This window comes from Pholcus phalangioides, unplaced genomic scaffold (genome assembly GCF_987345545.1).
Source record: "Pholcus phalangioides strain wild (caught in Gottingen) unplaced genomic scaffold, Ppha-v1.0 ptg000013l_1, whole genome shotgun sequence".
Classification (NCBI taxonomy): Eukaryota; Metazoa; Arthropoda; class Arachnida; order Araneae; family Pholcidae; genus Pholcus; species Pholcus phalangioides.
Window position 1 is genome coordinate 32,472,689 of NW_028301606.1, and position 16,783 is coordinate 32,489,471.

Sequence of the window (16,783 nt, forward strand, 5' to 3'; positions counted from 1 at the left end):
AATCTTGCTTAGCAAAGTTTAATAGTTTTTTTTTACCTCAGTTTTTATTTCCAATTCACTCTCTCAATTTGGTACGTTTTACACACAAAGTTGACGTATTCTTTGTGATAATTATGACAATCTACAATTATGGTTAGCTTTGGCAACCCTAACGATCAAAACATCGATATCTATATAGACAGAAAAGACTATTATTTTTATATACAGGTTATTTATAATTAAATTTCCACTTTGAAATGGCCAGAAAAAGGAAAACTACTCGACAAAATGTTATCAAACATCGTAATAGTTTACAAGAGGTCATGAGATTCACTTTCCCGCAAAAAAAAGTTCAAAAACTCACCACCAGGAAGGAATGGCACTGTATGCGATATTTTTAAAAGGAATAATACATGAAGACATGGGTTTAAAATGTTTTTAATCGTTTATAAACCGTGTAACAAAGCTTTTTTAGTGTGGTTCCACCATTTTCTGAAAGCAAGTTAAATCGCATTACTGCGTTCTCAGCTGTTGCTCTTCGCATATCAGGAGAAATGTTACGGACATGTCGGTGTATCGCACTTTGCAATTACATTTTTCACGCCAAATTGTTTATGTTATCACCATAAACCGTGGCTTTGAGGTAACCCATAGCCAGAAGTCAAAGGGGTTGAGATCTGGTGACCGCGGTGGCCAAGAAATGGGTAAGTGTCCACTTATAACCCGGTCATGCGGGAAATGGTGCTGAAGTAACTGTTTGACACATGTACGAATGTGAGGTGGCTCTGACGAGAAGGATAAATTTCATAGCTGAGAACTCATATGACGTGTAACGTACATTTGCATAATTCTAATTTGCATTCCTTCTGCCGTTATGTCATATAGCCGTTGCGATTTTGCATCACCCCACAAACAGTTTCGTTTTAGAAACGATTAAAAACATTTTAAACCCATGTCTTCATGTCTTATTTCGTTTAACAATATTACATACAACGCCCTTCCCGGTTGTTGGTGAGTTTTTGATCTTTTGTTTTTGGAAAATTGAATCCTATGAGACCTCCTGTAAACTATTACAAAGTTTGATAACATTTTGTCCAGTAGTTTTTCTTTGATAACATTTTGTAAGTAGTTTTTCTTTGATAATATTTTGTGAGTAGCTTTTCTTTGATAACATTTTGTCCAGTAGTTTTTCTTTGATAACAATTTGTCCAGTAGTTTTTCTTTGATAACAATTTGTCCAGTAGTTTTTCTTTGATAACATTTTGCCCAGTAGTTTTTCTTTGATAACATTTTGTCCAGTAGTTTTTCTTTGGTAACATTTTGCCCAGTAGTTTTTCTTTTATGGCTATTGCAAAGCGGAACTTTAATTATATAAAGACCCTACAAATAGTTTTTCTCTCAAATTTGTCTTTTTCTTCACTCGCTATATAGTGCTTATCCAATGCAGCTACTATATATGACCATGCATCACACGTTGGCGAGGAAAATAAGGATGTGGCACCCATGTGACCGTCTTACATCAATACATCGATGTTTGGCCAGAGATTTCCAGCCATTCCGGATCTCCTTCGTGAACTGGCCGCACTTCGGAGTTTGGCCTTGTTATATGTATGATGCTATTTATTGAGTGATAGGTACAGTATCTCAGGATATTTCTTCTTCAAAAATATTTCGTGAAATAAATCTCGTTTCTAAGGTTCATTTTCAAAGACAAATGATGAATGATGGAGTGAGCATACGCCTATTTTATTATTCAAAGTTTTGAAATATTCTTGAAAGCTAGAAATAAATGAGGCTCAAACTACAACTGACTCGTAATTCGTCGGGTATGAAGATAGTAACGAAACTAATTTTTGTGGCAAAACCAAAACAACACCGAGATGTTCAATGGCACTCTATTATGATTGTCTTCATACCGATATCGCTGTCCCTCGGAATACAAGCAAAATATTTAAAAAAATCAACACGAGGAATTACACAGATTTTCTGAAGATTCGAGGATATTTAATTATAACAACGTGAAAATTCTGAACGAGCAGCTTTCCTAATCCCCCACCCTCATATCGTTTATCGTTAACCGCGCACATTGTAACGGCAGATGTCGGCGACGTCTCTTTAAAACCGAAAACTTGTTAAATTATTTCTTAGCGAAGAAATAACAATACTGTGTTTTCCTTCCCTCAAATCATTTAAAATAACACGAATTCGAGAAAAATACCGTTAAAATGTCATTAGCTATCTAATTACTTTTGATATATTTTTTTCGTCGCGTTATTATGACCAGACTGATTTTCTCTCTCTGTTTTGGAAATATGCTTCTACTAGGTTTTATTGAATTAAGAATTTCACCGTGATTGAATATTCATTTTTCAAAATACCAGTGGTTACAGTTTGTTTATGTTAACGTTTAAATATCCGAAATACTTTTATTGTAGGTTTATTTAGGTGCAATACTAAATATGTGATAAGGGGAGAACAAAGCATGCGTATAGCGTTGAAATAGAAAATGAATATATAGCTGAAAGTTAAGACCAATTGAGTTATCATTCCAAAACCATAAATATTTAACAATATAGAAATTATATATTTAAATTAATAATTATGTTTCGGGAATAACAATTAAAGTAAGGAATCGGTAATTTTCTGTCTAATAATAAAAATATTGGAAAGAATTCTTATATATTTTTCTACACGTATAATATTTTCACAGCTATTAAAAGAGTTTTTGTAAGGAATAAAACTAGTTTTTTTATGAATAACTACAAGCTATATAATGTTCGCAAAATATCATTATATAGTACATGAAACCCTTTAATAAACAATAAATCAAGTAAAAAGAAGTCGAAAAAAGAATTTGATTGATTCCTAACACGACACTAAGAGAATTTAAGTAATATTTAGTGACTGTTTTCCCAAAATATCAAAAAAACGAGAGTGATATGATTTGAGTATTCTTTAAAATGTACTCTTTATATTAATTATTGCACTCAGAACTTTCCGGAAATATGCTGAGGATACCAATTAAATTTGAATTTCTAAAAGCCATCGCTTAGAACGAGAAAGGCTTTTAAAATTTCCACTCATAGCACGATATTTTTTGTATTATAGCTGATAAAATCATAATTCTGAATGTAATTGTCAATTTTTAAACTGATTTTGTAGCTCAAATGCATACCGAATACTTAACCGAATATGTACTTCTTACACATTCCTTTCAGGAATTCCTAACGAATCGGTACACGTCGGAATGTGTTGTGTGTGTGTATAATATACATGGCCCTAGCGTATGCATGCTGTTACAGATGTGTTTATTTCGTGTTCTTGCTCTGGGGCTGTCTTCCATTTTTTGAAGTGAAGATGGCAAATACTTGAATTTTCACGTTATGTATATACACTGAAGTGAAAAAAAATAGGTCACCTGCCTAATATCGTGTAGGGGCCCCCGCAAGCACGCAGAAGTGCCGCAACACGACGTGGCATGGACTCGACTAATGTCTGAAGTAGTGCTGGAGGTAATTCACAGCATGAATCCTGCAGGGCTGTCCATAAATCCGTAAGAGTAAGAGGGGGTGGAGATCTCTTCTGAACAGCACGTTGCAAGGCATCCCAGATATGTTGAATAATGTTCATGTCTGGGGATTTAGGTGGCCAGCGGAAGTGTCTAAAGTCAGAAGAGTGTTCCCGGAGCCACTTTGTAGCAATTCTGGACGTGTGGGGTGTCGCATTGTCCTGCTGAAATTGTCCAAGTCCGTCGGAATGCACAATGGACATGAATGGGTGCAGGTGATCAGACAGGATGCTTACGTACCTGTCAGAGCCGTATCTAGACGTATCAGGGGTCTCATATTACGCCAACTGCACACGCCCCATACCATCACAGAGCCTCCACCAGCTTGAACAGTCCCCTGTTGACATGTAGGGTCCATGGATTCATGAAGTTGTCTCCATACCCGTACAAATCATCAGCTCGAAGCAATTGGAAGAGAGACTCGTCAGACCAGGCAACGTGTTTCCAGTCCAATGTCGGTGTTGTCGGGCCCAGGCGAGGCGTAAAGCTTTGTGTCGTGCAGTCATCAAAGGTACACGAGTGGGCCTTCGGCTCCGAAAGCCCATATCGATGATGTTTTGTTGAATGGTTCGCACGCTGACACTTGTTGATGGCCCAGCATTTAAATCTGCAGCAATTTGCGGAAGGGTTGCACGTCTGTCACGTTTAATGATTCTCGTCAGTCGTCGTTGGTCCCGTTCTTGCATGATCTTTTTCCGGCCACAGCGATGTCGTAGATTCAATTTTTTACCGGATTCCCGATATTCACGGTACACTCGTGAAATATTCGTACGTGAAAATCCAAATTTCATCGCTACCTCGGAGATGCTATGCCCCATCTCTCGTGCGCCGACTATAACACCACGTTCAAACTCACTTAAATCTCGATAACCTGCCATTGTAGCAGCAGTAACCGATCTAACAACTATGCCAGACACTTGCTGTGTTATATAGGTGTTGCCGCAGCGCCGTACTCTGATGGGTTCCATATCTCTTTATTTGCATACGCATGCCTTACCAGTTTTTTTGGCTCTTCAGTTTATGTTCACGTTGTGTATATATTGTTTATAATTTTTGTTAATTGCATTTTTAATTGGGTTGCTGTATTTTTTAAATATATGACATTCATATTTTTTATGGGCATCTTTTTCTCAGTCACCTTGTTTGGCATTTTGCCTGTTGTGGCGTTGTATTTGTATTTGTAAGTACCACGATCAAGGTCCTCTCTGCGGAGAGATTTTTTCAAATGCGAGACCGACTCATATTAACATCTTAAAGTTGGAAAACTGCAGAAAACTAACTTCAGCCGACCACCTCTGTGCGTGAATGGGTTCGAACATGAATTCTCACGATGAGTTCAGCCCGATGCTCAAATGTATTTCGTACTGAAAAATCTTAAACAATATATATTACAACTTATTTAATTAAACTCATGAAACCTTATTGAACATAGCTAAATTGAATTCTACCCCAATAAGGTCTTCACATTCTTAGAAAGAAAACCATTTTTGATCCTGTTCTTGGTTCAAACAACATGATGAACGATTGAAAAGAAGAAATATAATTCAGAACTAAATAGTTTTCGTATTCTTCTTCAGAATTTTGTGGTACTTGAACATAATTCTTTTTCCTCTTTTTTTTTTAAGAATTTGTATTGAATTGAATACACATGGACAAGGAACGAAATAATAGAGCTTGCCTACGTTGCTGTTTTGACAACGTGTAAGAGGAAAATAGCTGGGGGGAAAAACAAGCCATCAACCTTTTCATTCCTCTTTTATATTGCCAATGGGGATAAATACAAGAACGTTAGGGCATAGAGATAGAAAAAAGGGGGTATGAAAAAATATGAAGCCCTTAGAAACGACTGACAGAGTGAAATTATACAGCGATGACAATTTAAAGGTGACAGCCGGTGGATTCCAAACACACTTTATTGGTCCATAGCGCCCTTAAAAGAGAAACAATATTTCTGCTAGCATTTTTTTTATCTCTCTTCTTAAGTATTTCTTAAAACAACTTTTTTTTTCTCTTATTTCTCATAAGAAATACTTTGATCTCCGGGATATTTCTCCATGGTATTTGAAGAGAGCAGTTTGTTTGCAATATATTTACATGCAAAATCTGGCGGAGAAAAAGAAATGGCGATGGGAGAGAGTCAAATATACCGATGATGTTTCCAAGGTTACAGTACATTTCAAGACTTATGTTCGTGCCATGACTACTTGAAGAAAAGAAAGTATCATTGCAGCTTTACCGCGAGAGATTTTCCTGGATTTCCATGAAAGAGTCTGTGTATATGTGTGTGTGTGTGTGTGTGTGTGTATGTTTGTGCAGAGCATCGATTTCGATAGAACTCTTCGATGCAAGGATTTCTCGTTGCACATCAAACATAACTTGCAGTCGACTATTGCTGTACTATTTTATTTTTTATTTCCATTCAAATTCAAGTTTCATCTCTTCCTCGACTAGGATGTTGACTAGGTATAAGATATCGCTCGTAAAAGAGAAACAAGCTATTTTATAAATGGCTAAAAACAAAAAAATATATATATAAGCATTACTGTAACATTCACCTTTATCGAAAGACACAGCTTTAGTAAATCGTCAAGTATCGTAAACTCCAGTTGGTAGAGAATACAACAGTTTTCATCGTAGGGATTTCAATATGTGTTATGTATAGCCTTAAGTTGTCAGATGTAATGGCTTGTTAGTTACGTGGATTTTTATGTTTTATAAAATTCAGCTGTATATAATTCAGACACTAGTTGTCAAAGAAAAACTACTGCTTAATATATCTTGAAATGTCTCTAATGGGCAATAGGTTTGTGACCAAGAAATAGGTTTTTAATGTATGCAACTTACACGTTTACTGATCAAGGGCCTTTTCACACTGGGATACTAAAGCCTGACGAGTGATAGGATCTCTGTATCCAAGTGATCCAACAAGTACATTTCTATGGTGCTCTCCACACGAGGATAATGACGTATTAGCGATAAAATGGTCTACGCGACGGAGTCGCTGGCGACATTGCATGCTTGTCGCCCGCTACATTAGTAGCTCTAATTTGAACTCTTATGTCATATTTTCGTTAGTCTAGATTGGATGATGGGCGACCACGGTGTGTGTGTGTGTGTGTGTGTGTTATGTACACACACATATATATACGGGCGCGGTAGCCCGGTTGATAATATACTCGCCTAAAGTACCAAAGGATGTTTAGAGGTGTCGCGAGTTCGATACCCGGTTCGCCCTTGTCAGAAAACTTTCCTGACCCTCAGGTACAACAAAAAACGGCGACTTGACCCGTTTAAAAAATTGCTACAGCAGGAAGTTCCCCCCATCGAGGGGTTAGCACACCAACTTCTCCATGAGTATGAAGAAAACAAGCCTGCCGTTCTCTCTCTCGGAATCGGCAATAAATTGTAGGTCCCGGTCTAATTAGTCCTCGTGTGCAGAAAATCAACGTGGTGCGACAGAAGTGATCAATTAAATGATCACATACACATATATATATATGAATTGACTGACTGTGACTGTGTGTGTGTGTGTGTGTGTGTGTGTGTGTGTGGATGCATCCAAGTGGAAATATGTCAAAGCAAAGTGAATTATATATCAGATTATAATTGTAGTACACACTAAAGCATACCAATATGAGTGCTAAAAGCAGCCGGAATGTATGGCGTGAAATACACAATAGCGAATTCCTTAGAGAATATCAACTAAAATGTGTTTCAAATTGAAACTATGAAGTGGTGAGTTGAATATTCAAAGCCATTTCTGGGTTCTTCATTGGGGGGAACACCGCAGAGACTGGCTGGAAGAGCAAAACGTTTCTAACAGTACATGAACAAAAAAGTACTGGTCCCCACTATGTTTTGCAGTGCGTACACTGAAATTCAGTCACACAAAAGAGCAAAAATAACATACGAAACACCACCACAAATGCATATAAATGAACGTTGATAATAAAATTTGTTATCATTCTTTATATGTATATGTATTTGTGTTTGGTATGTCGTTGTTGCTTTTTATTTAATAGGACTTGTTATCAACAAGTATATGTTGTGCTATATGCTAAAAATATCTATGTTCTACAGAATATGGCCTCTAAAATTCATAAATAAATATAAAACAGTATCGTAATGGGAATTCACGTCACGAAAATTTCAAAAAAGACATTTTTGCCAAAAAAATGTTTGAAAATAATCAAGCACAGAAAGATATTTATGACATTTTTTGCCTGCACTTCCTTGCTTTACAAATTACTATCGTCACCAGAAATAATGAATGCAAATAGTGTGGTAATCAGGTCTGCTGTGGCTTAAATAACAATAAAAAAATAAATTTAATATACACTAATTTTATACCTGATCACAGCAGCACAAAATCACCTCACTAGCGACATGCGGGCCATCTGTTGGCCACTCCTGATCTAACCCTTATTCAGACATTATCTTCAACACGTTGTGCACATTTTTGCGTAATATAAGTATAACATTAGACATTCCTCACACATTGACCATTGCTGTACGCAAACCAGAACCCCTCCCGCAAATGTTGATATATTCACTGCTAGCCAGAAAATGTGTGTTAAATTCCTCAACAGCCGTATCAAAATCTACATTTCGATGGAGAAGAAGATGAAAAACAACGACACCACTTAAGCGCTTGCATACATGAAAAAAAAGGGTTCCGGAACGAATTTTAAAGCTAGAATCATACTCTTGTTGAGTCGGCCAATTTGTTCCATGGTTGGTCATGAGTGAATAGGGTGTATACTCCGCCAATGGCAATGATCGTAATATGTGGGAGGCTGGAAGGTATTGAGAGGATTGTCAAAGAGAACAACCAGGACCACTCAGTGAAATCATAAGTCAAGGGAGCTACTTGCCTTCCCGATCTCCAATTTGTCTGGCGACATTGGTCATAGAACGCTAACAATCACAACATGGAGTGTTCTGAAAGTAAATATTCGCCAAGGAACATTGGTCCAGATTGGGTCAGCGTGTATCCAACTCAGTCCCTGGTGCGACTTCAGCAGGGGGAGGCAAATTTTGGAAGCAAATATTTGAGAATGAGTATTCATCAGGATGAACACGAATGTGGCCCAAGTTTAGAGAGCATTTATGCACAAATTGTTCGAAAAGCACATCAACCGAGTTCGGTGGAATGTTTTTCAGTGATTACCTTTATCCAGAAGAAACTGAGTGGAGATACTTTAATCAGAACCACCGGGAACTTGGTGATAATTCAACAACTCACCCAGAAAACATTTTCACATCTCTCCATAGTTACTGAAAACTTGCCACTTCTGAATGAGAATGAGAAACACATTCGTTTCTCTGATCTTTTCAAGAAATGTCATCAAAATATTGTCGAAGCAAGCGCTATGTAGCAATTTCCAGACTTAATTACGGTTGCATCTTCTTCCAGAAAAATCCATAAGAATAGCGTTTGTTCTTTTCATTTTTTCAGGAAACATTCTGTCAAATAATTTCTTTTCTATTCAAATCAGTGAAATAGTTTTCTATGAACGTCGTCCAAATTTAGCGATGTGTCAAAACCGATTTATTGGAAAATCCAAAACTGGAATTACATCTCGGAATTGTAACTTATGTAAACGGAAAACTCTCTGCAGTACAGAAAAATATTTGTTTACTAGAAGTACGTTCAGTTTATTTTTCTTCGTTTTGTTTCACCCTTTTCAAAACTCGGAAAATATTGTGGGGCAAAAAAATGAAAATTGCGCAGTGTTTACTAATTACCCATTTCCTTCAAAATAATCTTTCTTCCTCTTTTGCTGAAAAATGTCCAATTACGGATCTATTCAATTTGACGCAACTTTCCCGTTTTATCAATAATCGCCTCGTACTTTCGCAGGCGCTGTACTTCGGAAATTTGTTCAAGTATATTATCGTTAACGCAAGGAAAAGGGCGATCATTCATGAGTTTCTCCGCGAGAGAGTGCGATATTGACATAATTCGTCTCTCCGAGAGGAAATTACAAATGGTTGTCAGCTTCGAGTATTTTCATGCTGAGTCTAGAGAATGCTCATTTTTGTCGGGAGCCTTAAAAATTCGTATATTACCCTCTTACACACTTTACGCTCAATGAAAAATCTAATTTGTTCAACTGATAGAAAAATGTTCAACAAGCGCTGGGTGATTAATTTTGCGAAAACCCCCGTACGCTTAAGAGACATTAAGCGACAAAATTATGCAAAAATTTTTAGTGTCTCTGCGAATTATAATGGCCGATTCTCTTGTCTTGATAATTGCTCTGTGTCTTGATGTATTAGCATCTAAAAATGTTCATATAAAATGCACAAAATTGAGTTTGACATAATATTCATGTGAAACAGAATGGGTGATAAAATTTTCCCCCCATTCATCAAGGAAAAAGCATTGAGCCTAATAATTAAATCGAAGCAATTCCTATACGCATTCCTCTAGCTCTTGGTAATTTTGTAAACTGATTTCTTTTATTGAAGGATTTATCATGATACTTGAAGAACATAATTAAAATATATCATTTTACATTACACTTATTATAACATCAATCCATTTTACATTATAATAGGTTTCCTTTTTCAAATGAAGTATTTCCGGAAAAACAATTAGGTAAGGATGTATGTAGTGAAATGCTCAGTAATATTCACTCGAGAGGACAGTACAAATTCAGTGTTTGCATGAGAAAAATTACTATACAGGGTGTCCTGCAAGTGGTAAGGCGGCCTTAATCTCACCAACCGTCCATCGTGAAGGTATTCTAATTTCGAAATGCTCAAAAGGCTTTCAAAAAATACCTTGTACCAATTTTCAGATTCAGAGTCAGGGAGTGCCACAAAATAAAAAGAATCTGAATTTTTTTACTTTCCCTTGTCCTCTAACTTCCAATTAGAAAGTTGTTGTATTGTCTTCCCAGGACCCAAAAAAAAGAACAACCCAATCTTTATATCTTCAACATCCACTGAAATATTTTAATTCAAAAATCGGAGAAAAGGCGCGAAATAGCAGTGGAAACTCACCGACAAAGCTACTGCACCCAATTTATGCTGTCCTATCCCAACTTTTCTCCGAATTTTTAATTCGAATATCTCAATAAATATTGCAGTTAAAAACACAGTATATCTTTTGTTGTACTCAGAAAAGACAAGGTATCAATTTCTAATTCGAAGTAAGAGACCAGGGGGACCGTATAAAAATTTAATTTTTTCATATTTTGACCGACTGTATTGTCACTCCCCAAACTGGTACTGGCTAAATTCTTAACACATTGTGAGCTTTTTTAAATTGAAACATATCTCTACGACAAACGGTTGATGAGGTACGGCGCATTAGCACTTACAGGACACTATGTATAAAATTTTGGACATTTTTTCCGAAGTGGTGAGCTGCGTTGAATATTTTTCACTGAAATATGACAGCTGCAATATCAGCAGGCTTGTTCAGATATGTTTTTGATAGGATGAAAGTTGGGCTACCATCTAACTTTCAAATTAATATTGAACGAGTTTGATGTTGAAATGAGTATGTTGAAATTAAATGTATACGGTTATCGTGAGTTCTTATTTCAAAACTTTAAGATCAATTCTGTTCAGTCATATCAATGACATCGTTTACGAACTAAAATCTAAGATTCAATAATGATAACGCATATTATCATGAAACAAGCCAACATCGAATGCCCTACTCTTTGCAATTCTAAAATCCTTACATAAGAATACTTATACATAATCCTTATATTTAACTCCTTGACACTGCAATTTATTTCAGAAAAAATGCACCAAGAACGGTAATTTTTTCTTTGTTGTTGTGCATTATATCAATAAAAAAGATAAACGGACTCAATTCGAGCTTATGGAAAAGGTGACACTATATTAATGAGAAAAAAGAAATGCGCGCATGTTCAACATCTCCCTTCAGGTTAACTTTGCAGTGAAGAGAAAGGTAGAGAGTGTATTCCTTCGCCGCAAAATATAGTTCTCATATATCGGAGGTTTAAGATGAACCTTTATACAGAATATTTCAATTTTTTCTATGATTTTGAAAAAAATACTGAAAAAAAATCGTTTTGAACCGATGTTTACTTGTCTAAAATCTTTAAATTATAAAAAATATTGGTTACCATTATTAAAAATCCATAGCAACGGCAACGACACTCTGGCGCGATATCCTAGAAATGTTCCCCGCCAATATCACTGTCGTGTTCTTTTTCGTTACACAATTATATACTGTATATATACATTTTTTTTTTTCGTTATTTGGTTGAATTTTCCATAACGATACAATTTTTCATTCAGTTTTACATGCAGTTGTAGGCTTACATAAAAACGAATATTCAATCAGTTTTATTTTCTCCTAAAAATAGGCTTCAGTGAGTTCAGATATTCAGTAATAGATTACAAGAAGTGTTTCTCTTCCACGAGAGTGCCGATACTGAGTGCCGATACTATTGTGACTTGTGAGAGGCCCTCAATGGCACCAGTGAGGACATACCTATTGGGTGCAGAAGTTTTGGTTATAGGTCCTCCTTTTTTTAATTATTTATTTTTTGCCATGTTTATGGGATAGTTTTAGTTTCCGATCACGGAGAGTGTTGACAGAGTCGCGACTTCCACTCACACGAATGGACGCCATCTTCCACCCGCCTGTTTCTCCTCATGCCCCTTGCCTTTAGCGTCTCTTGAGATACAATAAATGAGTGGGGGGAGGGGTCCACAGTGGTTTGGGCTTTCATCTGTTATGTGACAGTTGTGTCTTAATTTTCACCAGATATAGCCACGCTAAAGTTCACTGCTCTTCCATTCCTGAATACTATATTTTTGGTTTTTGAATATTCGTTGTAAACAAAACTCCATAAGAATAATCCGTAGTAACCATGAGCAGCACATCGACCGTAACAAAAGACTAAAGCTGTCGGGAAAACAAGTGGCATCGACGTATACCGTTCGGGGAAGGGGGGAGGTCGAGTGACGGAAATTTCGGCAAGAAAAGTGAGTAAAAAAATTCTAAACTTTTCCGTATCATTATTATTATTTGGTGCTATTCCTGCATTTACACGTGAAAACAGAGTTAACCTGCTTCTTCTTAATTTTATTTAACATTAATTTTTTCCATATAAAGTGAAGAAAAAATTAAAAATCCCCTAGTTTTTGAGAGCCATGGTTAATATACAGTATTTTAAAATTATACGTTGCTTTCATAATATTGTTTGGATTTTTTTTTGTAAATAAATTTCAGCTGAGGTAAGGGAAATATTGCAGAAAAATATATGACTTTTTTGAAATTTTTAGTGTTACTTACGGCACATCAATGAAGAGTAAGTGACACGCTGATAGAAGATAATTATTTTTTTCTAAATTTTAAAACCTTTTCTAATCAAAAAACAAAACAAATTATTTCAAAAACCTCACTTTAGTTTCTGAAAGTATCGGCAGTGGTTTTCTTTTAATTCTATAATTATTACTAATCTAACTGTGCAATTACGTTACACGTAAAAATATTTTTCTCAGTGAGATTGGCGAGAATCGACCCTATCTTACTGAGGCGGCGCATCGATACATTGGTTAAGAGGCTTTCGTTCCCATAGCAACGAGTGATGCGGTTCCCTCGTAGCTTCCCCTTCACTGCAAAGTTAACCTGAAACGGACTATAGGCAACAGATATTTACAAGCGAGTTTTTTCACTTAGCAATAAATCCTGTACATACGAGTGAATAGCCTTCTTTGAAAATGTTCGATATTTTATATAACGTATTAGTTTTGTCAAAGTTGTTCTTCCTTCATGTTCTTAGTGGTGCTGCCATCTTGCTTCCATATTTTAAAGTGAAAATTGTAAATGCTTGAATTTTTTTGTTATGCTGCGGAGAGGCTTTTTCAAATGGAAAATCTGGTCTCGCATTCGCACCTCGAAGTTGGAAACCACAGATCGCTGTCAATCTGCTCATATATCTTCATTGATATAGAGCAGTGGGCCATGATATGGTTAGGAAGAAACCGAATTCAACCGACACCACTGTGCCGCAATGACAGCAGATCCGAAGACCAATGAAAAACCATACAAGAGTAACAGCTATTCGCGATTGCTATTATCTATGTTTTCAAGCAAGACATCGTGGATCCCGTACAGCTTCACAACTTTGAGTACCAATGCACTATTGGCAACAGCAGGCACGAACGTCGAACTTTTTTTTCTCATTTAATTGTGATATTTTCCCTCTCTAACACATCCCCAAAAGATTCAAGTATCTTCACCTCAAGACAGGTCTCCTGTGTTGCACAAATGTTTACAAGCGTATAATGCTGTGCCCCATCGAAGTCTATTATAATTTCAACAGAGATATAGCTACGGCACCTCATTACTTGGTTTGTGAGCCGCGTAAATTCCTAATACATACGAATATACCCGTAGTATAGTAGAAAACAATATAATGGATTGTAGGTGTTAGATTTCAAAGTTGAATGTGAAACAAGGTCTTTGTTTACGAAGTCGGCATTCTAATTCGAATGGTTCTGGTGAAAGGGAATAATGATTAGAAAATGTAATAATAAACTCCGAGCAACAAAGTGTGAGAACCCAAATTACTTGCAAATTCATTTGTGAGCATTTGCAGTTTCCTACATCCGCCATATTAACTATTCGCAGACTTATTGAATTACGGTGTTTCAAAACATGGAAATTTATGCAAACTGTTTAGATTTGGAATTTCTAAGTTTTCATATGAATAGGCGAAGGAAAATTATCAATACAAAACAAGTATGGACTTGCCTTCGGCATTAGTTGTTACTGTCAGCTCTTTACTCGGAGGACTTTGACCAATATCGTTCCTAGCGGTTATGTGGAAACGATAAGTCGTGACAGGTCTGAGTCCAGTAACAGTGGCACTAGTGTCCATTCCAGAGACCACTATTCTCTCTGCTCTTTCTTCAACCCATTGATCTAGAAGCAGCCAAAATTCATCATAGAAATAATTAATATGAAGGTTAAAAAGAATTTAAAAACAAAACACCATAAGTATTCTAAAATTACAAGACTCAAGAGAGTAAACATCAAATAAAATGCTGAGTATCGAACTCCACAAAAACACTGTATATATTTACAATTTTTTGCTCAAAACGTGTGAAAGTAATATTACATTCATAGTGATTTTACATCCATATTGTTTATAGGAATCTTTTTTCAGCCAACTTTTTGCCTGTTGAGACCTTTGTGTTTGTATTTTAATAAACAAAGAGAAGCAGATAAAGCAACCCCCAGAATGCATGACACGTACAGCAATTATGAAAAGTGTAATTAAAGAGGACCTTCTTCATCCGGCTTAGCTAGGATCGAGATCAAGCGGATTTACAGAAAATACTGATTAAATGGGAAGATTGAAATACCTAACATACTAATCGAAATTCATGCATGTGTCAAACATTCAAGATATTAGATATTGTAGAGCAGTTATTCCTAAACTTTGGGTAGTGTTAGACAACTAAGGAAGCCGCGAGAGATTTATTTTAGAAGTAAGTCGAAACTAAAAAAATGTTTTTACTAACTCAACAAATTCCCATGTATCATACAATGTAATTTTTTTTTTCAAATTCAACTTGTCAATACATACTCAATATATCAAGTTAACACTTATACAGGTTGGTTCAGAGAGAATCATCCGATTTCAAAATTGTGTATTTTTTTAAAATTTAAAACACAGAATGATAAGTAATATTTGTGAATATTAGGGGGAAAATGTCTACTTTTTATGAAATATTTTTAATGGTCGATTTCAAGTGTAGAATCATTTTGAAAACGAATAATTTTTTTCTTAATCACCATGTATCCGAAAATTAAGGATCATGCATCTTGCTACACTTCCATCTTGCATAAGGAACATCAAGTACATCAAAAATCAAAAGAAATATTTACATAATATTTGAAAAAAATATTGAATATTGCTAAAATCAATATACCACCTAATTTAAACCGAAATAAACATTTCGGAAAGTGCTTTCGGAACAGCACATTTGCTAGCAAAAAACGCAATGTTCCGGTCACCCTACGTGTAGGGTGGTCACTGATAATTTTTTTGATGAAAAAAGGAATCACCCTACAAAATGTTTGGGCACCACTGCTATAGAGGAATATTGCATTACACGAGTAATTTGAAAATAAGGAAAATATATTAAAAATATAAGGATTCCCTCTTTTTTCATACATCCAATATGTGTGATAGCTTCTCTATTACACCGAAAATAAATAATCCAGTAATATTTGGCATGGACTTTTTTTTCCGCCACCCCGTTGGGCATTTTCATGTTGCGGTCTTGCATTTGGTTTTGAATGAATATTTTTCGAGACATCGGTGGTGGATATTGGTTTTAACCACCGTTCACGTGCTAAAATCACGATCTCAAAACAAGTACAAAGATATCCATAGGAAATGACACATAAATGAAAATTTTTAACTATTGATATCTGGAAAAGTTATCAAATTTCAAGAGGTAACTTTATTTAATTATAATGGAGGCAGACGCAGATTTTATCAAGAGGCATATACTTTCGACCATAACTGTACAAACTTTATTTTTATATTTAGCAAATTATCATTTTCAGAGGAGTAAATCAAATACAAATACAAGGGCACAACAGGCAAAATGCCCAACGAGATGGCTGAGAAAAACATGTCCATAACCAATATGGTTGTCATATATTTCTAAAATACAGCAACTAAATTAAAAGTGCAATTATAAAAACTGAAAACTATATATTCATGATAAATATGATACAATGCTCATAAAAAATATTTATGTTTGTCTTATCTAAGTATGGATACCTTCTCGATTTCCCCTAACATATTTATCCTTTTTGTTTAAACGTGTCCATTGTGTTTGAAGTTACCACCTCCGGGGGTAACCTATTCCCTTTATTAATAATCCTATTAGAGAAAACTTCCCTGCCATCCGCATTCTGAAATTGTCCATTACAAATCGATACTGGTGCCCCCTCATCAAAGCAATCGATTAACTGCGTATTAGTAATTCATAGTCCATCCTATCCATCCTGTTGAAAATGTTTTGAAAACTTCGATATTATATTTAGCAAATTATCATTTTCAAGGAGTAAATCAAATACAAATACTCCCTGACACCTCCGTTACTTCAATGTAAACATATTAAAAAAAATAATTATCTCTATAACTCATGCCCCATGTGCCAACAAGGACACGCGTTACTCTTCTCTGCCCTCCTTCAACCACATCTATATCCCTC

General features: G+C 35.7%; 1 protein-coding gene across 5 annotated transcripts in view; it reads right to left on the bottom strand.

The window, feature by feature from the left end:
- Nucleotides 1–16,783, bottom strand: part of LOC149078975 (cell adhesion molecule Dscam1-like) — a 348,553-nt gene that overhangs the window by 90,877 nt on the left and 240,893 nt on the right. For all 5 annotated transcript variants that reach the window (XR_016193867.1, XM_089241217.1, XM_089241216.1 and 2 more), the window contains exon 15: nt 14,301–14,471. Coding sequence is in view for 4 of the 5 variants with exons in the window: in XM_089241217.1 (XP_089097343.1) it covers nt 14,301–14,471 (171 nt within the window). In the remaining variant the exon portion in view is untranslated. The remainder of the gene's footprint in view (nt 1–14,300; nt 14,472–16,783) is intronic.